The sequence below is a fragment of the Epinephelus lanceolatus genome, chromosome 13, assembly GCF_041903045.1.
Source record: "Epinephelus lanceolatus isolate andai-2023 chromosome 13, ASM4190304v1, whole genome shotgun sequence".
Lineage (NCBI taxonomy): Eukaryota > Metazoa > Chordata > Actinopteri > Perciformes > Serranidae > Epinephelus > Epinephelus lanceolatus.
The window spans coordinates 36237815-36262257 of record NC_135746.1 but is presented as its reverse complement, the minus strand read 5'-3'; the positions used below and the strand labels follow the sequence as shown (position 1 = coordinate 36262257).

Sequence of the window (24443 nt, the reverse complement as noted above, 5' to 3'; positions counted from 1 at the left end):
GTATTGTGTGTGTCTAAGCCTGATACATCTTCTTCCTCTGTGCCAAGGAGCCATGTTCCTTCATCACCATGAACACACCGTAGTTTGTGTTGTGTCGTCCGGCCGTCCTCAGGACTTATTAGATCAGTGGTTCTCAACCTTTATCGTGACAGGGAGCCCTAAATTCATGAGGGTCAAAGACCCCCATTTGGTAAGATTTGTCTTCAGAGAGCTCCATCTGAAAAGATTTTGGTTGTCAGATATGATTAAAACCAGAATTCTACAGTTGAGGAGATGACTGTGGAGCTCAATGTTGAGACAAAGTAATACATTTTGTTGTTGTTTTTATTGATATTATGCTGTGCACAATGATAGAATTTCATGAAGGACAAGGTAAATTTCATAACCAAAAGCTCCAGTAGATGGTGCTAGACTCCTGTAATTGATATAAGTTGTATTTTCCTGCCATATTACATTGGAAGTGCAAAATAACAGGATTTGGCACACTTTGGTGCCAAATTGGGTTTCTGCCTGGTGGTATCCTTACTAAAACCTCTGTGGAGGCTATGCCCTTTGCCCAAACTCCACCAAATTTGGTACATTTGTAGTCAAGGAGTTGCTGGGGGTGACGAAAGGTAGTGGGTGCATGGAATCATTGGTAACATGGTGTTATCCTCTGTAAAAGAGGATAGGAATTTCAAATTTCTCCTTTGGTTTATCCCAATTTACTCAGGCATAGTAACAAACACAATATTTTTGACACTGGGAATCCATTCTCTTAACCTGCATATGAACCTTATTGTGGAGAAGTTCTTGATTTACTTTGGGCATGTGTTTTTAGGCGTTTTTTCTGAAAATATGGCTAGGGCTTAACAGGTCAAGGCACAGATACTCATATAAGTGACGGTCTCAGCTGTTCTATGCTTAGGCAGAGTATTTTTATGTAGCATAAACCTTGTTTTATGAATGTGAAGTGCACCTCTGCAAAGTTTCAGCAGTCTTAGGATTTAAAGCACTGTTACTCACCCACTTAATTTTGGACGGATAAGAGACGGTGGTCTTGATTGTTCTCTTTGGCAGATGTTTTTTGAACACATTTACTTGTGGTCTCTGAGATAAATTTTCTCATTTACACTGGATTTTAGGCTTGTCTTATCTGTCATCTGCCAAACTTGTATTTGATATAGGGCAAGCTTTAAGTTGAGATAATTGTTCAAATAAATGTTTTTGAACAGTAACTGTACGTGTGTTCATTGTAATCTTTTTGGAAACAGGTGAACTTTCCATTATTAGGCGAGACAGAGGATACAAATTGAAAACCTTAGCCTACTTGCAATTTTAAGTGCAATTGCTGCCTTAAAGACACAAGTTAACTTGAACGGGCGATTGGTATGAATATAGTTAGCTATTTTGACTTAAAAAATGTGGGTTAAAAGGGTGTACAATTTTAAGTTCTTTTGACAACACAAAGCAAGTTTTCTCAAATGTATAATGTAATATAGTGAGTTGTTTCAAACAACAAATGGGATTCAAACAACAAATAATCATTCATTAAACACTGATGTAACTGAATTTTGTGAGTTGAAATAGTGTAAAATTATAAGTTTGTTTGACAAGAGAGGGCAAGTTTTCTTAAATGTTAAATGTAAAATAATTAGTCATTTCAACTCTAAGCATCAAGTTCAAATAACAAATGATCATTAGTTTAACAGCTTATATGACTTAGCTTTCTGAGTTGAAATAAAGCTGTTCTTGAAGTTGAGTTTACTCACATTTTTAAGGCGGCAACTGAACTTAAAGTTTTCAAGTTAAACCACCTTGATATTTTTTACAGTGCAGACAGGAAAAAAATATCCAAAACCAAATACACTTTTTACCTTCACAGGTTACATTTACACATACCAATTTACCAGTTGCATGTACACAATGACAATTACCATCTCAAAGTAAAGTCCCTTTTTTTAAGCCTTCTCAGGACTGCCATGCATCAAATTCAGTCCATATATCAGACTTTAAGCCATAACTGTGACTCACGGCACCAAGGGATCAAAGCACAGGTGACGCAGCAGCGCGAAGAGTTGTCTGTCCCACGTGGAGCCCGCAGCAACACCAGAGAGGAGGACGGGTCACGGCACCGTTGTAGTGGGTTAGTACTATCACGTGTGTTGTGTAGATGAGTTTCACAGATGAGAAGGACAGTCAAACTCCGATGCCGCTTTAATGGCATATATCTGACAACAACACAGGAACAATATATTATGTTCACCAGGTATCACAGCCACAGCTCAGGATCAAACATAAACTGAAAGAAAATACGTTTCATGACTCACTAGCTGTTAAAATTTCATGCTGCTAGGATTAGCCACACGTTAACTTTAAGCTAGCAAAGTTACCAAACACTTACTTGGCAATTAACTCCTTGTACATCATAAACAACAGCACAACACAACATCAGCAGTTGTTGTCTGGAGCATATCTTCACATCCATGTCAAATAAAGTGCCTTTTTAGTACAAGTCTAGGCTTGTGCTGATTTCCCGTTCAAGAGCTCCACCGGTTTAATTCACGTCAACCGGATAAAGCGGGGGGGGGGGGGGGGCTTTTCACATCAGCAGCGTGTCAAGGGACTATATTCAACTTATCTTGCATTGTAACATGCATTGTGACAACTTGATAAGGTTTATCTTGGTTTATAAATGAAGTGGAGGAGCCTACAAGTGTTTGTCTCAGAGACTGCAGAGGGACTCCACAGCTCTGCTCAGCTGTCTGCTTCCAGAGATCAAATTTCATTGGGGGCGGGGAAAAGTGCGAGGGAGTCAGCAGTCATTAGCTGTATCTGAAACAGCATACTAACATACTACATCAGTATGTACTGCATACTGCAGTATGCCATTCCAGCAGACCGTTCGCAGTATGCAGTATACAGCCAAGTATCCCAGAATGCATTTCACACCAGCCAACAGCGAAAGCAGAGAGTTCAAAGCAGGCTAAAAGCTGTTTAAATTTCCGCTGTAGCGCTGTTAATATGTCACTTTATTAAGTTTTAATATTTTTTTAGGCATAAAGGTAACTGTTTAGATCCCCAACATGTGGTCAGTTTATCCAAATAATGCCTGTTTGGAAATTTGCTCCAACGTATTCAGGGATGAGAAGAGCCGCTGTGGAAGCCGCTGGCCGGGAGCAGCAAGCAGCTCGCAGCCGGAATACCGAGATGATCGCCGGTCAACCTCCGTCGTCATCCCAGGGAGAAAGCAATCCAATGAACTGACCTGCTGCTCTTTGGAGATTTACCGCTGGCTGATACAAATCCTTTTGGAAGATAAATGTTGGTTTCATAGATGAAATCTAACAATTGTAGCTGCCACATTAGTTTGTCTGAATATAAAGTGAAGCTTCATGTTTTTACTGGACAGAATAGCAGCGCTGCCTCTGGGGCTCTTATGTACAGACATCACAATTTCAATAAATATAAATGTATTAAAATGAACAGATCAGTCTATATTGAATTTCGTTTTATCTTATTAAGCTACACAAGTTTGGGTTTTTATTATAGCTACATTACAGACAACATGATTTAGTGCATCTCTACGTACGTTAAGTCAGGTATATGTATCAAAGATTTGGCATGACGCTTAATAAAATAATATCACACGCACAGTACAGTACGGGATGGCGCTTAATAAAATAATAACATCTCCGCGGTATTCCCGGCTTGATCACTCTTGTCCGCCATTACGACAATTGACTGGTCCCGGTCAAGGGCACACTGCATTGTGGGAAACAGTAGGCGAGGCAGACTGGTCTGATGCATACTGTGGAATTTTTCCAAATCAGTACGACATCCGGGTATTTTTTGCATACTGCAGATTTTGCTTTTGTTTGCATACTACATACTACATTTTGGCAATATCAGTACGTACTTCTAGTATAGTATGCGGTTTCGGATACAGCCATTCAGTTTGTTGCCCTAACCAAAGATACTGGATTACTACTGTATTATACAGTATATACTATACTGTACTATTACTACTATTATTACTGGTTTATCCACCGTCTTTGCCCTAACTTCTTGGTGTCCTTCTGCTTCTTCTTTGTCGTCGTCTTCTTTTTCTTGTGTAACCTTGTGTGTATTGGCCGTTAATACAGCATTACCGCCACCTAGTGGATTGGAAGCGCATTACACCTATAATGGGCTTTTATTGGGAAAAATAGCTCAAATGCGACCCCCAGTGGCAAAATTAGGTATATAATTCGATATATCGCTTCGGTTAGATATTTGGCTTTAAATCAAACTGGCTGGAAAATTTTCAAACCGGCACAAGCCTATATAAGCCAATCTACCACAAGTTCTTCAGACAGCAGACTGCTGCTTAGAAACGGGGCACACCAGTAAAGTCTGCAGGGGCTCGTGCATGTGGCATTCAAATGGCCACAGATGAATAAGTTTGCAACTCATAAATCATAATAACAAGCAACAAAATAAAACATTGAAAATGTAATATTATACAGTCAGGTAAGCAGTGGCGGTTCTAGGCCAGTTTCAATGGGGGGCCAAGCTAGGGCCAGTCCTTTTGATGCAGGGGCACATACAGTACAAGTAGAGTCAAATATCTAAGTCTGAACAATAACACACACACACATATATATGTATATATATATATTTATCTATGTGTGTGTGTATATATTATATTATTAGTATCATCGGTTGACCCAAGTAGAAGCTGAAGAAATGATTTCGCATTTGTCCTGTGCATTTGACCCTAACTATGTAAGAGCAGTGATGCTATGGCAGACCCTCTGCGCTGTCATCAGCACAAATTATGTCCCCATGTGATAAAATCCACCATTCCCCTGATATTTTTTTTACAACTTGAGTACTGTGTATATATATATATATATATATATATATATATATATATATATATATTTTAATATATACTTTATTAATCCCCCTGAGGGGAATTCCATTTTTTCACTCTTTTTGTCATTAACACACAGGTCCAAAAGACACACACATGTACAAACAGGACCTATACATGCACAAAGTGGAGAGATGTCAGAGTGAGGGGGCTGCCTTGGTCAGGCGCCCTGAGCGGTTGGGGGGTTCTGTGCCTTGCTCAAGGGCACCTCGGCAGTGCCCTGGAGGTGAACTGGCACCTCTCCAGCCACCAGTCCACGCTCCATATTTGGTCCGGACGGGGACTCGAACAGGTGACCCTCTGGTTCCTGCCCCATAGGAGGATTTGGAAGGTTTTTTGGGGGTACTTTTTTTAGGTTTTGCCCATGGTCTCCATAGACATCCATTGTTTGGAAAAATACTGGAAGTTGTTTCCCTGTGGTACACCAACAGTGTTTTGAGGATTGAAAAACTACACCTGACTTCTTATCAGCAAGGGGGTGAGTAGATGATGACTGAATTTACATATTTGGGTGAACTATTCTTTTAATAGCTTCAAGAAATGACATCTCTGATGCTGTATTACCAGAGTTTATAAATGACTCCTCCGCAGGTTTTCAAATGTATTTTGATAACATACCGATTCAGCATCACCATCATTGTCATCATTAGGTGGTCTTTGCTGTGATCCCTGGCTCTGGTTGTCAGATGGCGCAGCATTCTCATTTGGTTGGACATCCGGACAAGCTGCAGTCTGGTTGAGAAAACACAATTTCAAAAAATTGGTAACCTTGGAAGAGAGTAGAATAATTCCACTTCTGTCAAAATTTGATGGATGGTGACCTTTGGAATTCCCCACCCCTCTCCTAAGAAGCTGTGTTGAGCAAATGTGTTTAAAAGAGAGCGGAAAGACTCCGGATTTTATGCAGAAAAAAAAAAAAAACAAGTTAAGAGAAAACAAACAAAAAACATGGCCAAGAGAGCGTTGGATTCCTCCGAGAATGCTGCGGTAAACGAAAAAGAAACGCTGGGAAGAGGAGGGAAAATTATGTTTGGTGAGAGAAACGTCATCTGCAACACCGTTGTGACGAGTTTTCGTGAATCTTGGCCAGCACCCCAGAAGCGTGTCAGGCATGTCGGTCGCATGCAGATGCCTCCGGCCTCCGCTCTTACGCAGGAATGGAGTTTAGATGCTGGAGGTGCGTGGGGCTACAAGTTCAATTATAAAACGAACGAAGTGTTTTTTTTTATCAGTTGGAGAAAGGGGAAACTTTTGGATCTCTTGTTGCCCAAGCAACACTCACCTTAATAGACTGGGGTGTGTTAAATATGGTGGGATTAAGCGATCTTAGAGCGCCCTTTCTGCCCGAGACAAGAGACATGAGAGAAGCAAATTCCTTGCACGGCCTGAAAGAAATTCTGCCGGGTACAGAGAAGAAGAAAATTGTGGCCAGGACAAATTTGTCTTAGAGTATTTCAATTCTGAATGCCGCGTATTTTAGGCATCATTGCGCATTCCTTTCACAGACTGGTTGAAAATGATGGAGGAAAATGCGGAAAATATTAAGGAACTCTTTGCCAGCAGTCGGAGCTCGAGAGACATTATGCTTGTGAAAAAAGCGCTATTTTAGAAGACTTCTCCCCCACTTCCTCCTCCTCCTCCTTTTCAAAAACCCCTCCCTCCCTCCCTCCGTACCAATACATTTAAAAAGCTACGGCGGGCGGACGTAGTTAAAAACGACCGACAGACTCTGAAAAACATGTCTCTCCCGCCTTCATCATCGCCTTCATCGCCAGAGGCCGGCCTTATCAGGCCTTCTTCTGCACCGCCGTCGCTGATGCGTTTGGCCTCTCCTCCTCCTCTGGCTCAGGCTTTTCAGCCTCCTTCTCCACCGCTGCAGCTGTCCCAGGGCTTTCCTCCTACTCCTCCATCTTCACCGACAGACCCCACTCCTCCGTCAACTCCAACAACGCCTGATTCACCTGACGGTGGTTCTTCTTCTTCTTCTTCACCGCCTGCTGCCACCGTTTCTTTAGCAGACGTGCGAACTGGATATCCTTGTAAAGGAATGCCAATGAAATGGACGCGGTGCTGTCTGTGGGATTTCTGAATATGGTGAGAGCTAGAGCCCTGCGCTGGAGCCCGAGGCCCGAGGGGCCCAAGGGGCCCAAGGGGCCCGGCGGCCCGAGGGCCGGGCTTCAGGCCAATTACCACATCATTACCTCGGACACAGGCCGGGCTCTGGCTTTTTTTTTAACCTGCCAATTAGAGAGGTGTGTGTTTGTGTTTAACCGATTTAAATGGCAACACTTGAACGCAGCAGCCGTTGTGCCTCTCCCTCTCCGCTGCACGTCACTCATCATATTGTAGCGTCCGCCAGGACGTGTGGAAGGATGACGCGGTTATTCGGCAAACCACCGTTTGTTACTGAACAGTACAGGTTATTGTTGGCCGTAACCACGCCAAAACAACCACAAAACAAGGACTTAGCTGTAACGTTAACTCGAACCATGCACTGCTGCTCTCTCCTCCAGCTCGCTCCACACACACAAGCACGCGCACTCACACAGCCCTCATCCTCGTCACTCTCGCACCCCGCTCACAGAACATTGACGTTACAACAGAACATTCACTGCAGGGTCGCTACAATATTTTACTGATCCCATTCATAAACACTGTGACAAGGTTTGTTTTGTTCGTGTTTGTAGCTTAGGCTTGGATAGACGTGTTTATTTGTTAATAGACCTGCCACCTACAATTTGCAATATCAGGCGCTGCAGTTGCATCTCGCACAGTCACTTCAAAAAACAAAATAATCAATTAAACAGCCCCGAAAATGCTTCAAACACGTTTCTAAATAATCTTAATATTGAAAGGAAATGAAATATACCCAGATAAGGGTCTATATGTGCATGTACTTATGGCATAAGTGGGTATATTTCATTTCCTTTCAATATTAAGATTATTTAGAAAAGTGTTTGAAGCATTTTGGGGGTTGTTTAACTGATTATTTTGTTTTTTGAAGTGACTGTGTGCGATGCAACTGCAACAGTGCACAGCAACAGTTGACAATTCTCACTAAATAGGAGAATACAGTCATTAAGTTAAATAAATTCATATTTAACTTTATCCTTTCAATCAAAATATAATGAATATAGCTTAATACCATAGAAACCCCAATTAAACTAATTTAATGTCTGCAACATTAACAGCCTACATGTTGTTATGGGAGGTTTAAAAAAAAAAAAAAAAAAAAAAAAAGTCGGGCTTTTTTTCGGGTTCGGGCATGAGAATTCTGAAAACCTGTCAGGCCGGGCGGGCTGGGGCTCCACCCCCTCGGGCCAGGGCCGGGCCGGGCCCAGATAATAGGCCCGTGCAGGGCACTAGTGAGAGCCGTAGTGAGTAAACTGCTGCTGAATGTTTTGGGCCAGTACAGAAGGTAAATCTGCAACGGGTGTCAAATCAAGCATCCGAGTCAGCGTCAGCACGAATGTCTGGAAGAGATGTCGGACTATTTTTACGGGGTACACTACCACCAGCTGATGCAAAGACTTTGGACGGATCATTTTATCCCTACCATCCAACAAGCTTTTAATGCTCGCCGTCTCTGCATGTCCCAGTACCGGATCCGTGATTGTGATTTCCTGCTGCATGACTTTAAAACGATAAGACGCATCGAACATTCGATCGCCAAGATTTACAACACGATGACGAAGGAGATTGAAATTGTAGACCAAGCTCTGGAGTTTTGGCTTAAAAAGTGAAAATGGGTCACTACTGGAGTAAACTTGTAACGCATGTAGAGGAACACGTTGTCATTTGTCGTTTAATCCATGTTTTGGATCAGGTTATTAAAAACAAAATGAGTGTGAATCATGTGGGTTTGAACAGAGACGTTAAAGTAACTCGATTGGAATGCATGTTGGATATAGTTAGGTCTCAATCTGTACATACACCCTGGGATGTGTTGGTACGGTGCACATTGCAACTTGTAAAAGACGGTTTGGTGGCTGATGCATTCTACAAAATCATTAAAGAGATGAATGCCTCAAACGTAAGCCATTTGGTTACTCTGTACGCTTTGTTTGTAGACGCAGTGAGTTGTCTTGTACAAGGCAATAACATACCTGTGGACACCTTGACAGAATTGAAAAGGTTGCATTATTATTCACATTATCCAAGGAACCTCCGCCATGAATTTGCTCTCGTCTGCTTTAGCCTAATGCTATGTTTTTTGTTTTGTTTTTTACCGTGTATACCTCATATATCTTGTGATTGTTTTTAAGTCATGTATACCTCATATATCTTGTAATGTTTTCAACATGTATACCTCATTTAACTTGTTATTGTTTGAATCATGTATACCTCATACAGTATCTCACATAAGTGAGTACACCCCTCCCATTTTTGCAAATATTTCATTATATCTTTCCATGGGACAACACTATAGAAATGACACTTTGATATAACTTAAAGTAGTCAGTGTACAGCTTGTATAGTAGTATAGATTTACCTTCCTCTGAAAATTACTCAAAACACAGCCATCAACATCTAAACAGCTGGCAACATAAGTGAGTACACCCCACAGTGAACACGTCCAAATTGTGCCTAAAGTGTCAATATTTTGTGTGCCAACCATTATTATCTAGCACTGCCTTAACCCTTTTGGGCATGGAATTCACCAGAGCTCACAGGTTGCTTCAGGAATCCTCTCCCACTCCTCCATGATGACATCATGGAGCAGATGGATGTGAAGACACCTTGCGCTCCTCCACCTTCAGCTTGAGGATGCCCCACAGGTGCACAGGTGAGTTTAGGGCTGGATACATACATACATACTTGGCCAGTCCATCACCTTCACCTTCAGCTTCCTCAGCAAGGCAGTTGTCATCTTCTAGGTGTTTATTATTAAAGTAATTACCGTATAATTAATCCAATGAGCAGCCGTTTTCCACTTTTTTCTTTCACTCCTTTTTACCGGTGTAACCCATTCCTCCTCCTCCTCGTCCGCAAACGGAATTAAATCTTGTTTTTTTCCGCTTTCCTTTCTCCCTCTCGACCAGCGCTATGGCCCCCTCTTCTCCTTCTTCCTCTTCTTCCTCTCCTTCACGCCACCCTCCGGTGGTTTTGAGTCGACGATATTGAGCACGAGCGCAAGGATTGGTCACCGAGGTTATCGGTATGTTGAGCTCCATCAGAGTATTCAAAAAGCCCATCCATCCCTTTGGCGTTAGAGATTTCTTTTTATAAGAGACTGGTAGGTTTTTAAACAAGTCAGTCATATGCGAACCTCTTACAATGAATAAATTCGCCCTTAGGAGTCCACCCGTCCTGGTTCTTGACTAATTTCTTAATAATATACTTGGCATTTTTGCGGTCACACTGAGGAAGATTTTGCAGTACCTCGCGCCGTCTCATCCATTCCTCCCTCTTTCTTGTCCTTTTCTTCATTTTCATCTTGTTTTTCTTCCAGCTCGTCAGAGTCACGAGGTAGGCCGCTCACCGTCTTTAGGTAAAGTCGACGTTCCTCCTCCCCTTGTTTGATCAGGGTGAGGTATCTTTGTAACAGCGTTATATTTTTTATTTTTTTCATAAGGATTAAGCCCCCATTCATTTAATATATCCCTCATTTTTTGTGTCTAAATCATTTTCAGCCGTACATCTCATGGCGTGAGATTCACCGCCGTTGTTGTTGTTGCCCAAAGTCTGACTCATACGGCTCAGCTGTTGAGGCGTGACCAGAAACATCTTTTGAGACATTTTTGATTAGTGCCTATTAATTAGTCCTCCTAGAAGCTGTCCAAAGATGGGCACAACCGCCGAAAGCAGAGGCAATAGAAACCCTCCGGACTGGGTCATCAGAGCTCAGCGCTTGCTTTTTAGGCTGGCTTTTTTATTTACCAGCAATTTGATAATTTTTTGCCTTTTGATTTTTTTAATATTGAGCGCCGTCAGGGGAATGTTTCCTTTTAAAACATTTAAAGAGAGTTCGCGCAAAGACTGAAGAAAGTCGGAAGAGCCGTGGTTAAGAATATCTTTACGTCTCTCAGGCGTGGCGTGACACAAAACACGCAGTAAAGAAGCATTCCTTTTTAAACGCACAGACATGATGATGATGATTCAGGAAGACCGCGATTTAGGTAGATAGACGACCGGCCACTGCTCTGGTAACAACCCCGATCTCTTGTTCTGGGCAATTTGGGGTGATCTCTATGATTAAATAACCATGAGCGTTTCTGGTGGCATCTTCAAAACTTACTGAAAAAAAGTTTTTTGCGAAGGAAAAATTTGCTGAGCCAATATATTTATCTGTAACCTATCTCTGGGGTTTTTAAACAAGACCAGGTAATTACTGTTTAAGCTGATGGTCCGACTGTGTTTGCCCCGATGAAAAACATTTTGCGTCAACATCATGACGCTCATGTTCCTGTGGTGTCTGTATTGTGTAAAAATCGTGACTACTTCAGGATGGTCAGAGGCCTGAAAAATGACATCGTCCAGGATAATCAAGTGATTTTGATCGGGCAGAAACAGGTTCTCATCATCAAAAGAATCAAACAGGCCTTCAACAAATTTAATCTTTTTATTCATCTTTTGCAGCTCTGCGTACATGGGTTGAAACAAAGTATATATCCATACAATATTTTCAGGCACCTGAGACAAAACATTGACAGTTTTCCAATACACTTTTTACAAAAAGTTTTTCCACAACCGCTGGTCGGCTGAAAACATTTCAATAGCCAAATGGCAACGTTTCACCTGTGGAAAGCAGCCGTCTTTTGTGAAATACCACATGAAACCTTTTTTAAAATGACGAGTTTTTAAGAAGAAACCCGTTTTTATCCCTCTTTATGCCATGTTGAAGAGTCTCAATAAACCCCTCCTCCTCCCTGTCCCCTGTACGGTGGTTTTGCAGGTAGCCCTCTACCAGCTCTTTGACGCCGTCAAAATTGATTTTGACATTTGTGCGTCTGAGTAATGCCCTTCACCCGCAGCACGGCTCGCTTGTTTTTGGTCAAGTCCGCGTAACTTTTAGGACCCGCGGCTGCAAAATCCCGTATCGTGTCACCGCCCAACTCATCCATCAAGTCTCCCAAATAATTACCCAGTTTGAGCCTTGTCTCTCCCTCTTTTGCGGCATAGAGAGTCGGTGTCGAGGTAAAGTACCCGATTTTGCATTTGTTGCAAATAGTCGTACAACTTTAGACGGCCGTAGGCTGTGGTGAATGCCGCAATAAACACGTTGTCTGTCTTGTTGGGGGGTGCGATATACAGATTGCCGTGACACCACTGAATCAGAGCCGTGGTCTCGTTTAGGAAGAAAAAGTATTTGACTTTGTGTTTTTCTGAAAACATGTAACTGAAAAACTCCTCTGGTTCCCTGACGAGCACGGTCTGGTTCAGGTTACTTCTCCGGGCAAACTTTCCCCATAAGCTATTTAGACAGAGTTTAGCCACCTGTCTTTTAGCCGTGTTTGGTTGAATTTTGTCCGCGTCCAGCAAAATGCTCTGATTCGCCCTGTAGTCTGCAATGTACTTTTCTCTACTCTCCCGTTCCGAGGCCTCGGCGGGGTAGCCCGAGGCCTCCTGTTTACCCTTGAGAAAAGTGTGCGTGTACTCTACAAATATGTCGTCGCTGCGTCTATCAAAGTGCCACACCTCTGTGATCTCACCTAAGCGGTACCCCGACTCCAAGGCTTTGTTAAATTCGGGAGTGACCCAAACCCCCATCAACGCCCTAGCCTCATAGTCGTCCGTACATGAGCCGGCCTGAAAATTAAGCTCGTCGCACGTTCGACAGAGGGTGAACACCAGTTTACTGGTGGCTGTTTTGTAGGGGAACATGGGGAAAAACAAACCTCGAGGCGGGTAGACGACGGCCCTGATTAACCCAAAGTAGTTTTGCGGCTCTTTGAAATCTCGGTAAACTATTTCGGGGTGTCCTAGAAGATAGGGAAAGACGCAGTTAACGTAGGGATACAAGGATGTCACGTCCACGTAGCGTACAGTTTCGTTCGGTGCCGCCATGTACCTCAGCCTCACGGCGCTCGTTCTACCGGCGTACAAAGCGATGCGGGGTGACAAAGGTTGAGGGGTTTTGGCACACTCGAGAAAATCTCCCAGAAGCGGACGGGATTTTTTCAACTCGAGCCAATCGTGTTCTCTCATCACGTTCACTTTGAGACCGTGGACAAACTCTAACGTCTGTATCCGCGCCATGGTGGAGGCGTGTAACTCGTCAAACGGTCTACCCGTCAGAGGGCAGGTGTCATGGGGCTGAAAGCAAGACGGACAACCGTGATAAAAACAACCCAGAAACTCCCACGCCGTTTTCACACCTCGGGCCTCGATGCAAGTGTCTACAAAGTAGCGACCAATCTGTTTTTCACCCACGTTCAACGCGTGCTGAATAAAGACACCCTCGGTATGCGACACCCACTCTAACCACTGAACGCCTGCGTTTGAGTAGGCTTTGCGACATCTTCCATAGTCGTCGGGAGATTGAATGGCCAGGGTGTTGGGACGCAGGAAATTTGTGCGAAACACTTTCATGCAGGCCGAAGCAATGGTGGCGCAACTGAAAGGGTCCACGCCCGTTTCATCGATGTAACCTTTTCTGAAAATGCCGCAGGCTTGGCCGAGAATATCCACGTCGTTTTGACAGTAGCGGATGGCTTCTTTTTCAAAATTGAACGTGCCATGACGCACCGTCTCGTACCACGCTTGATATTCTCTCTTACCCTCTTTGCTCATTTGTTTGATGCCGTAGGCCTCTGGCTCGGGGTAGGGGCCTAAGTACTTTAAATGATTCTCGGAGCTAAATCGATGGGGGAAAAAACCCTTGTTTTTATCGGGAAAACCTAGGACTTTAGGCAGAGCTGACAGACGGCTCGTCAAGAAACAGACTATCGAGCGCATCTGGCTTCATGTTCAGAGACAGTATGGCGTTCAGCACGATGTAGCTGTCAAATCCTCTAGCGTTGTGAGCGATAAAGACAGATGTTCTGTACATGGGTCGTCTGAAATGCGTAATAAACTGCACAATCTACACCCTGAGCATTCCACCTTTTGCCGTTGAGTGTTTTTTGTACACACCAGAAAAGGGACGTGCGCTCCTGACGAGTCTACGTACATCTCAAAATCGTAGAAAATCAATTTCTCGGTATGTTTTGTCTCGGCCGGTAAATGCTGTATGTAACACAGGTGCTCCTCGCTCTCATCTTTTTCTACAGTTACGCCGCAGATTTTAAATTTAACTTTTGGACACGCGTGTTGTTTACCGTTACCGTTCATAGCAATGTAGTATAGCATGTTGCATTTTTTGCATCTTTTTATCAGCTCGCAATTACTGACGTATTTTTCAGCTACGGGCCTCTTTACGGGCTCTTTGTGTTTGGCTAAACACGACACAGAACGGCACGTTCTGTTACAGTCGACACAAACTACGGGTCGGAGCTCTCGCTCGGTACAGGAGGGGTCCGAGCAAACGGAGGATTGACCCTAGCAACGGTGAGACACGACGGAGGTGTACCCCGTGTAGCAATACTCGCACACATACAGCGAGCCTAGGAAGGATTTCAGGCTCGTTATGCTGTAGTAGTGTTTTTCCAAACATAAACACCATCTTTTGTCTTCTTGGTGAATCTGTCGCAAATTTAGAAAGCGTTCGACCGTCATCGGTTCTGTAGAACACTGCAATTTTGCAGTTTGAGACTTTTTCAAATTTCGGTATATCGCCGAACCTTACCGCGGTCTGATCCTTCAAACCCGCCTTACTTTGAATGTCTCTGCCGAACACAAACGCTTCGCTATCAACGATATCGGGGTAAAGCAGATAAGCCAAATTAGTCGCAAAACAAAGTTGGTTGTCGGGGCCGTTGATTACGACCCGCAGAAAGCGTAGCTTTTTTTAAATAATCTCGCTGTCTAAGGTATCAAACAAGAGTCTTTTTCGACCGCCGCCTCAGGGGTTTTTGACTAGTTGGACGGTGAACACCAAATTACCGTCAGTTTCAACGGCCGTGTTGGACGTTGGACATTTTCTAAATGATTTACAGCGTTAAAGACGCCCGTTTGGTTTTGGGCACTTTGATTATTAAGTTGGGTCTCGGTTTGCAAACGAGTGTCGTTTGAGGTCAAGGTTTTGGCAGGTATTTGATTTGACAAATCTCGACATTGGTTTATCATGTTTAAAACAGCTTGCGTATGATTAAGTTTGGCGATAGCAAAATCAATATCTGAGAACGGGTCAGAGATAAAAGAACTGACGGGCTTTGTTCTCTGATTAAAGAATCGGATTGTGCAAGTACTTTGTTTGAAGGCGAGGGTATGGTGGGTATTTGATTTAACAAGTCTTGACATTGATTTATGGTGTTTAAAATGCTTTGAGAATGATTAAGATCTGCGATAGCCATTGATCTGTGAGTGGGTCAGGGATTTCTTTATCTTATTGTTCCTCACATAAAGACTGAGTGGGTTCCTGAGCTTCATTTAATACATTCTGCTTTAATTCTTGTATCATCACATCAAGTTTTGAGGGACGGCGGTTGCTTTCATCCATGGTTACGGAAAACAAAAAACAAAATCAAAAAACAAATCAAAACAACAACAATCCAAACCTACACTCAAACACCAAGGCCTAGCACAAAGAGGATCTCGCTCATGTCTATTAGCACATTAGCAACGAGAAGATGTAATTCTTCTTTCTCCCTCTGACAGGTCGAACATTTGTAACTGTGCGGACATTTTCTGGGTCTTTTTGCTGAAAAAAAGAAAGAGAGAGAGAGAGAGAGAGAGAGAGGATTACTTATTATTCATTATTTTATTCAAATTGTATTCTAAATTAAATAAAAACAAGTAATAAATATGAAATATACGTTTGTTGGTTGGGGGGAACATTTATGAGCAGCATTTATGACGCATTTCATGTCGGACCTATATTAATAATGGTCTAACTTCCTGTTTGTAGCATTGCAGCATGAAGCCAACACAGATCCTGCGTTTTATTTTTGACAAAAGAAAATAAAAGGTTTTGACTCACCAGTTTCTTAAGTGTTATGAGAAACACTCGGTCGACTGTCGATGTCGCCGGTGCTACCGGTGCTACCGCCGGCTGTATGACGCCTCTTCCTCCCGACCACAGAAGACTGTGGCGGTTGTGCAGGAGGACGTGTAACCTCGTTCGGATGTTCCGGAGTGGCGTCGACTGCTCTCAGAGTTGCGGCGGCGGTGGTCTGGGGGACTGGCTGCAGGAGCTGATGAGTCTCGGTTGAGGCTTCAGAGATTCCTCTCTCGGACTGTGGCGGCTGTGCCAAGACAAACGGTGTCAGGGCCTCAGGGGTCTGAGGCAATCATTGCACCGGGTCATGTCTTTTACCCACGCCGGCTGGTGAGGGAACCAGTGCCGGAGCAGACTGTTTAGTTCCTTCAGCCTCTGCTTGACGAATGATTTTGCCCAACTCTTCCAGATTATCGGCCGTGACTGTAAAAACGACAGAATATGTTGTGTATTAGATGTGTAAATGCCTATGAGATGTGTGCTAACAATGCGTGACATAACAACAACAACAACAACAACAACAAGACTTACAGTTGGAAAGGTTGTTATACTCTTGGCTGGGAAACCTCATGAGATAACCTTCGTCTGTTAAATCGATGAAGTCTGTAAATTGAAAATAATAATAATAAATAACAGATTGCAGTGAAACTTAAATGACAAGAAAATGGTTTAAAGAGATGGTAAAAGTTTTCTTACCACTGTCCATGATAGGTCTTGGTGTTCTTGTAAATGCGCTCTTTGGTGTGAGTAACTAACGAAGCTGGAAAAAGCTGTATTTAAAGAAAAACGTACAAATGGTAACCTATAGGGATGTAACGATACCAGAAACTCACGATACGATATTATCATGATAAAGTGTCCACGATACGATATATATCATGATAATTATACAAGGGGAAAAAAGAGAAAATTTATTGTTAAAAATAGCTATTTTATTCAAAAATAGTGCATGTACACTGTACAGCATGTTATTTTTAACTTGGAAGCGTATCATAAACAAATCAACACACAGTTGAACATGTGCTTTCATTTCCCTCCTATTACTGCTAGGCAGGCAGACATTAAAGTGCCATAACAAAGTCATGTCAGTTAAAACTATAGTGACAGAATATGAAAATGGAAACATTCAGTATTTTTTAACCTACTCTGAACAAAGGTAGTGTAGTACTATTACTAGAAAGTCATCTGAATGACATCAAATTATGAGGATAGAGTAGTCTTAATATTCATCAAATATACAGAACTTAAAACAATCAGACCCTGCAACAACAACAAAATTAACAAATTAGAAATAATGTAAACTCAGTAACACACAATTCCTCACTCTCAGATACACACAGAGAGAGAGAGAGAGAGAGAGAGGACAGAGAAAGAGAGAGAGAGAGAGAGGTGGGTAGAGATGTGTGTAAAAGAAAACCAAGATAAATAAAGCCCAGCCATTTCCCTGGAAGTCATAGAAAAACTCAAAAACACACATTCACTCAGTTTGTTCACGCCAGGTTGACAATCTTGACATCAAGGAGACCCTAACACTTTCTCAGAACAGGAGATGAGGAGAGGAAAGCTCTGGTCCTGCGTTTTCATGTGATATGCGTGGCATTTCTATGCAACCCTGCATTCGCGAGTAATCCATCCAAAAGTAATGTGTGTGCAAAGCTGTATGAAAGCTTTGTTATACATTATTTTAGTGTAAACTTATCATTTGTTTTCGCTATGAAAACATTGGACTACCGACAAGTGCTTGGTCTTGTCGGAAAGCCACGATTCCGCTGTTTCACGTGATATGTGTGGCTATGACGAACGGTCGTGGAGAAAATCCACAGAGAAGAACAATCAATCTCCTTACTTTTATTTGCTGTTTCCTCCGGTCACGCACGGGTCAGAGTCGGAGGCTGAGAGGCTGAGCTGCACGAGTCTGCACGAGTCTGCTCTCACCTGCGCGCGCAGTTGCATGCAAAGGATTATGAGGAATGTAGTCACACAGTCATATTACCGGCTCTGTAGGAGAACGCAGCTATATAACTACCGTGGCATTCCCACGACGGTATCGAGAATTTATTTTATCGCGACACCGCGAAATTCGACATATCGTTACATGCCTAGTAACCTATGCTTTCTTGACCACCCCTGACTGATGCCTTGTTTGTAATATGTGCTTAAAGGTCACCGCGTATGGTCTAGATTAGTAAACAGCGGTAAAGCTAGTAAACACTTGTATCGATAAATGGTGGTCTTTTCTAGTTTGTTTTACATCTGGTAAGGTGATTGGAGAAACTAACAGAGTGAATAGTGTGTGGAGGTCAGGAGGACGTTTGACTACTTTAGGTTCACACTTTGGGTTGTTCGGTGAGAATTGCTTGTACTTTTCACAATAATGTTTAACCGTTAATCTTTTCAGTCATTAGAACTCATCTTTTCACCCTCTGTAACTAATATAATTAACGTGTTGAAACTTTTACATGTCAAAAAAAAGTTTAAATAAACTGAATATTTAATTTGCTGTGTGTGTGTGTGTGAGACAAAGAGAAAGAGAAAAAAGAAGATGGTGAAGACGTGCACTGAGACTTTGATGATGATGTTTCCATTTAACCTCCTTTCTATGTCACCATATCATGATAGTGTGAATCATGAATATCACAAACATACAAACAATATATACAATCCTTTTCCCCCTCCCAACATCCTGCTCATCTCATCAATAAGCTTGCTCTAAACAAACAGCGTTCACCCTGGTGTTCACCCCGAAGGAAGGAGTGATGGTCACCATCCATCAAATTTTGACAGAAGCAGAAGCAAGAAGCATTTATTTTTTTAAGAAATTGATTATTATGTAAACCATAAAATGCATTCTTACCTGTTGGTCATGTTGAAGAGGTTGGTGGTCTAGGCATTGTTCGGCCATCTCAGAGGACCTTGCACATATATTCCTCTTCCACTTCAGGTATTTCTTGTCCCAGGATGAGCTGATAGTTTTTAATTTCCGAAGGCAGCTTCTCCTGTTGACAGAGATGCCAATCCTGCCAAATCTATCATAGCACCTCTTCTTAGCTCCTGCGTGCTGCATAAGAAGTGCATTTAAGTACATTGGTGCGCACATGAATTTCGAACGTGCTCGAAGAAGAGTAGCACCGGCCATTGCCATTTTGCATATTTTTGCACGAGCATTTCCTTCCCCTTTTTCGGTGGAAACGGTACTTGCACTTTTCAGAAACTGGAGAAATGTTGGCGCTTTCTCCTTCCATTCATCCAGAACTTTATCCCAGGAAAACTTTTTAAGATCTGATGGGGTTGTTTTTTTCAATATGGATTTCCACTTGTTACCAGTCAGTTTTTGACATTCTTTGTCTACACGCTTAAAAACCTGTTTAATGGCAATGTTGTCTAAACCAGGAACATCCATAACCAACTTTGGCAATCTTTTGGTATGATTCCTTTGAAGACACATGGCAATCTTCTCAATAGGTCCAGTAACAATCCTGGAAAGTGTGGCAGGTCCATGGGTGACAATAACCTTGGAGAGAGAGAAAAACAAATACATTACAAAACTCCTTGAAAATAAGGTCTTAATGAAAGACAGATTTTGCCAGGGTGACACGACATGCAGATAGATGAACATTACAAGAACCACATAGTGACCACAGTGTGTGTGTGTGTCTGTGTCTGTGTGTCTGTGTGTGTGTGTGTGTGTGTGTGTGTGTGTCTGTGTGCGTGCGCGTGTGCATGTGTTTTGTTAGTAATGGATTACATGTAATTGGGATAACCATAATCAGTTTAAAAAATAATAAATTACTTTATTAACCCCAGATTAGTGATTAATCAGGTGTGCGCTGGTTGTTTTTGCCGCACACCTGATTAATCACTTACTCCAATAATATCGGCCAATATATCGGGCCGATATTTGAGTTTTTTTACTTGTATCGGCATCAGCCGATACACGCATGGGTTCGCGGATTTATTTTTCCCTGGCACTTTTTTTCATTTGAAAGTATGTAGTTAAGTTGAACAAAGCTGTTGAATCCTACTGTGTACAGTAGTTGTTGTTTTATTTATGCTTCAGCTTAAATATTTGTTTATTTTATAAAGACATTACTGGAAGATTTAAGAGCACTGAACTCTTTTTTTATTTGAATGTATAATAATCTTATACATCTTATACATTATTATTATTATACATTATTCTTATTTTAAACTTGAGACCTGTAATATTTGTTATCATTGTTTCATTTTTTTGATGTAAATTGAGGGAGCAAAAGCAGTATCGGCCCCAAATATCGGCTCAAGAAAATCAGCAGTCCATAATCGGTCATCGGCTAAGGGTGATGGAAAAAAGATCGGTATCGGCATCAGCCCTAAAAAATCCATATCGGTCTATCCCTAATAGGACATGAAATAAACATGCCCACTTCCTTTCAGGAAGTAGTGGAGCTGGTGCACAGAGCCTATTAAAACACATACCTACAGACTTCTGAACAGTCTCTATCCTAAAGCCATACAAGCACACTGACACACCAACCTTAAGGGTTACACATAACTGTGACATATCTAACATTTAAAAACTGCAATATCTCTCAAAGACAGTGCAATATATTCAGAATGTTTACAGTGGTTTTATGTTGTTTGTACATGTGCAATGACTGACTTCTACATACGTGAGCGAGTGAGTGGCTTTATGTACATGAGTGAGTGATATAAATGCAATCTTATTTATTTATTTTATTCTTAATCTTTTACTGCTGGGAGGAGCGCCTGCGATTCCGTTGTGCTATTCCGTTGTGCTTTTAATACAATGACAATGGACCTTTTTCACGGCAGCCACTTTGATATGAGATAGTAGCACAAATACAGGTGTTACCAATTATAATAATTAAGGTTCTGTTCCATTCAGGCCAAACAGAGTCAGGTGCTGCTATTGTGCATGTTGGCTCATTAGAAAAGCTCTGCTACACTAAATTCAACAGAACCTTAATTAGTAGCATTGGTAACACCTGATTTGTTTTATTATCTCATGTCAAAATGGCTGCCGTGAAAAAGGGTCTATAAAGATATCTGTCTGTCTATTAAAAATTTACACAAAAGAAACATGAAAGAGTGTTATCAACTTTGTTTATGTTTACAATAAGTTTGACTAAGATGACTGACATTCTTAAACAGCTCACCTTAGTTACTCGTTGAGGCTGTTGGGGCTCAGGCCTGGATTCAGCAGCTACATGTTGTTCTGCGTTCATTCTGCTGGTCGCCCCATCATCTAATGATACTACACCGCCCATGTCATCTGGATCTGTACCCTCAGCCTCACCACTCGGGAAAAGTTTTCGTAACGCCGGACTGCTGCCGCGACTATCTTCTGGAGGACCTGGTTCCATTTTGAGCTGCTGACTGGGCGTTGAGGGGGCACATCTTTTAAACCTCGGCACTGTGGTAGCTTTTTCTTTTACAAAAGAGCCAATTCCCTCCACATCAGCTTTGCTCCGTCCATACCGTCGCAAAAGCGTGCGACAGGTCCCACATACCGCTTTGGGTAGTCCATCTCCCTGTGTAACGCGTTCTCCTGTGATGTCTTCCAAAGCCAATGTATAGTCCGGCCGGACGGATAAGTCATGGCCTTGTAAAACATTATGTTTGTTTCTTTTAGTTGGCGAGAATGAGTCGCCGCAAACGCGACAAACATCCACTAACTCTGACGGAGTTTTCTGCGATCGCTGCTCAGCCATTTCTTTTTTCTGCTTCTTCTTCTTCTTCTTCTTCTTCTTCTTCGTTTCCGGCAGTATCGACGCTACTTGGCGTATCACTGCCCTCCACTGGACAAAGTCTTTTTATTCTCACATAAAGCCCTGCTTCACTCAGGAACTGTAAGGCTGCTCTTGTAATCATCTCACCCTGCCTGAGAATAGATTTAACAGAAAATGTCTCAACACCCAGCTCTGACAGCTTCTTATAAAAAGACCTCCTCTCTGTTCTATACATCGGACATTCCAAAAAACATGTTTAATTGTTTCTGAACACCCACATGATTCAATCCACAATGCCCAAGCCTCAGTCTGCAGATTTTAACAGAAACACTTCGAGTTCCAAAACTATAACTGGCTTTTCTAACCAGGGGCTGTAAAGAAAAATAATAGCCTACCTTCCTCTAGTCTCCTTTTCCCGCACAGTACCTGCCATTCTTTTTCAACACCCTCTTTGATTGTTTCTCTCAGTTCCACTCTTCCCGGAGATATATTTAAATCTATTGCTTCTTTCTTCAGGGTTGCCTTTGCTATAGAATCTGCAATTTCAGTTCCCTCAACTCCAGCATGTCCAGGAACCCAACAAAACTTGACTGCACACCCAGTCTTTCCAACTCGAAACAGAACAGACAACATTTCTTTAACAAGATCAGGCCGAGCTTTCGATTTACCTCCTCTTAAAGCCAACAGAGCAGCTGCTGAGTCCGACCAAATGAGAACTGATTTTGGTTTTGTGTCCTCAGTCCACCACAGAGCCCAAAGAATCACCAATAATTCTGTAGTGAAAACAGAACTTCCATCTGTGATACGCTGATCAAACTTGAGTCCCAGCTAGAGCTACATACACCCCAAATCCTGCTTTCACACTCTCTGGATCCTGAGAACCACCTGTGAAGATTTTCAAGTAATATTCCATAATGCTGTTAAGATATTGATCTATTTGAGGAGCTATCAGAGTGTTATCTTTTTCTTGCATAAAGTGAGATCAACATCCGGTTCCTGCATTACCCAGTGAGGTACAGGTAACCAGCCTGCTGTGCTGTCCTGCTCCATTCCTAGTTTCGTGACCCAATGATGCACACTGTCAGTAAATGATCTGTACTTGACCCTACCACCTGGCTCTTGCAAGAGACACCTAGCTGGGAGTGCCTGATCAGATCCTCTTAATTTTACCCAGTACTGCAGCCCCAACTTACTACGTCTTAAACATAAGGGCATTTCCCCCATTTCTATGAGCAGTGGTGAGGTTTTAAATGCCCCACAGCAGAGTCTCAATGCCTTGGCTTGCAAAATGTCCAGCTTCCCCAGCAGTGACTTAGCAGCAGATCCATATACATAACAACTGTAATCTATTATAGACCTTATCATTGCTTTATATATTAAATGCATAGTCTCTCTCTCTCTGCACCCCAATCACATCCATCCAGACTTCTCATTACATTTATCACTTTTTCATATTTTGCCTGTATTTTTGCAATATGAACAGCCCATGTCAGTCGTTCATCAAACCATAAACCCAGAAATTTAAAAACTTTCACTCTCTCTAGCGAGGATCCATACATTTTCAATCCCACCTTAGGTATCTTTCTTTTGAATCCAAAAATCATAAATTTTGTCTTCATGGCTGAGATTTTAAATCCCCACTTATCTGACCATTCCTCTATAGAAACTAATGCCCTTTGAACTTGCTTTAAATTGTCCTCTGCATTTCTCCCTCTTCTCCATATGGCCCCATCATCTGCAAATAAAGACTGCCCAAACCCTTCATCATTATATTAAAAAGAACGGGACTAATTACACTGCCTTGCGGCGTGCCATTTTCAATTTCTACAATTTTGGACCATGTCCCACTCACTTGTACTTGTATTGTTCTTTTCATCAGAAAGTTTTTAATCCAATTAAACATTCTACCTCTTACTCCTAAATCATAAAGTTGAATCATTAGTCCCTCCGTCCACAATGAATCATACGCTCTTTCAATATCTAAAAATACACTTACCACTATTTCTTTATTCTCAAATGCCTTTTTAATATCTTGCTCTAAGACTGCAACAGACTCCATTGTTGACCTTCCATTTCTAAACCCATTTTGAACATTAACAGAAAGTCCCTTGCTTTCTATAAAGAAAACCAACCTTTTAGTAATCATCTGTTCCATGATTTTACAAAGCACTGATGTTCATGCTATTGGATGGTATGAACTGGGATCACATGAATCTTTGCCAGGTTTCAAAATAGGAACTATAACTGCATATTTCCATTCCACAGGCAGACAGCCCTCCTCCCACACTGAGTTAAACAAAGCTAACAACTCCTCAAGACCAAACTCATTTAAATGTTTAAATAATTCATAGGATAACCCATCCCTCCCAGGAGTAGTGTTTGCTCCAGAACATATAGCATATAACTCTGTCATATTAAAAAACAGATTAATTGGATTTACATTATCTGAATTCCCAGCCAACTTCCACTGATTTATTAACATTACTTCAGTCCTCTTCCTACTTCTTTCAACTTCCAGATTCCCAGAACTATGTACTGCTTGAAAAACATCAACAAGCATGTCAGCTTTTCCTTCATCTGATATGGCCTCCACTTCCCCATTTTGCAAAACTGGAATAGGTTTCCTTTTATAAAGACCTGACATTCTGTGTACAGCTGACCACAATTGCCTTACATGAGTTTCAGGGCCTAGTGTTCCACAATATCTCTTCCAACTATTTCTTTTTGTAGTTTTAATCACTCTACCTTGGAGCCCTCCCTTTCCCTTCTATTCTCAAAC

The 24443-nt window shown here is 42.0% G+C and overlaps 2 protein-coding genes across 2 annotated transcripts; both read right to left on the bottom strand.

Annotated features, from left to right (window-relative positions):
• Nucleotides 1-306: 306 nt before the first annotated feature.
• Nucleotides 307-23314, bottom strand: LOC117270717 (uncharacterized). The gene is made up of 4 exons (XM_033648500.2): nucleotides 21092-23314; nucleotides 18790-19446; nucleotides 5516-5629; nucleotides 307-2210 (listed from the first exon to the last, which is right to left on the bottom strand). Exons 1-4 carry the CDS (start codon nucleotides 21644-21646, stop codon nucleotides 2160-2162), a joined length of 1377 nt encoding a protein of 458 aa, XP_033504391.1. The 5' UTR covers nucleotides 21647-23314; the 3' UTR covers nucleotides 307-2159.
• Nucleotides 11441-16542, bottom strand: LOC144458258 (uncharacterized). Its single transcript, XM_078174082.1, has 3 exons — nucleotides 16467-16542; nucleotides 15918-16358; nucleotides 11441-15638 (listed from the first exon to the last, which is right to left on the bottom strand). The coding sequence occupies exon 3, from the start codon at nucleotides 13793-13795 to the stop codon at nucleotides 11978-11980; it is 1818 nt and encodes a 605-aa protein (XP_078030208.1). The 5' UTR covers nucleotides 13796-15638; nucleotides 15918-16358; nucleotides 16467-16542; the 3' UTR covers nucleotides 11441-11977.
• Nucleotides 23315-24443: the final 1129 nt, after the last annotated feature.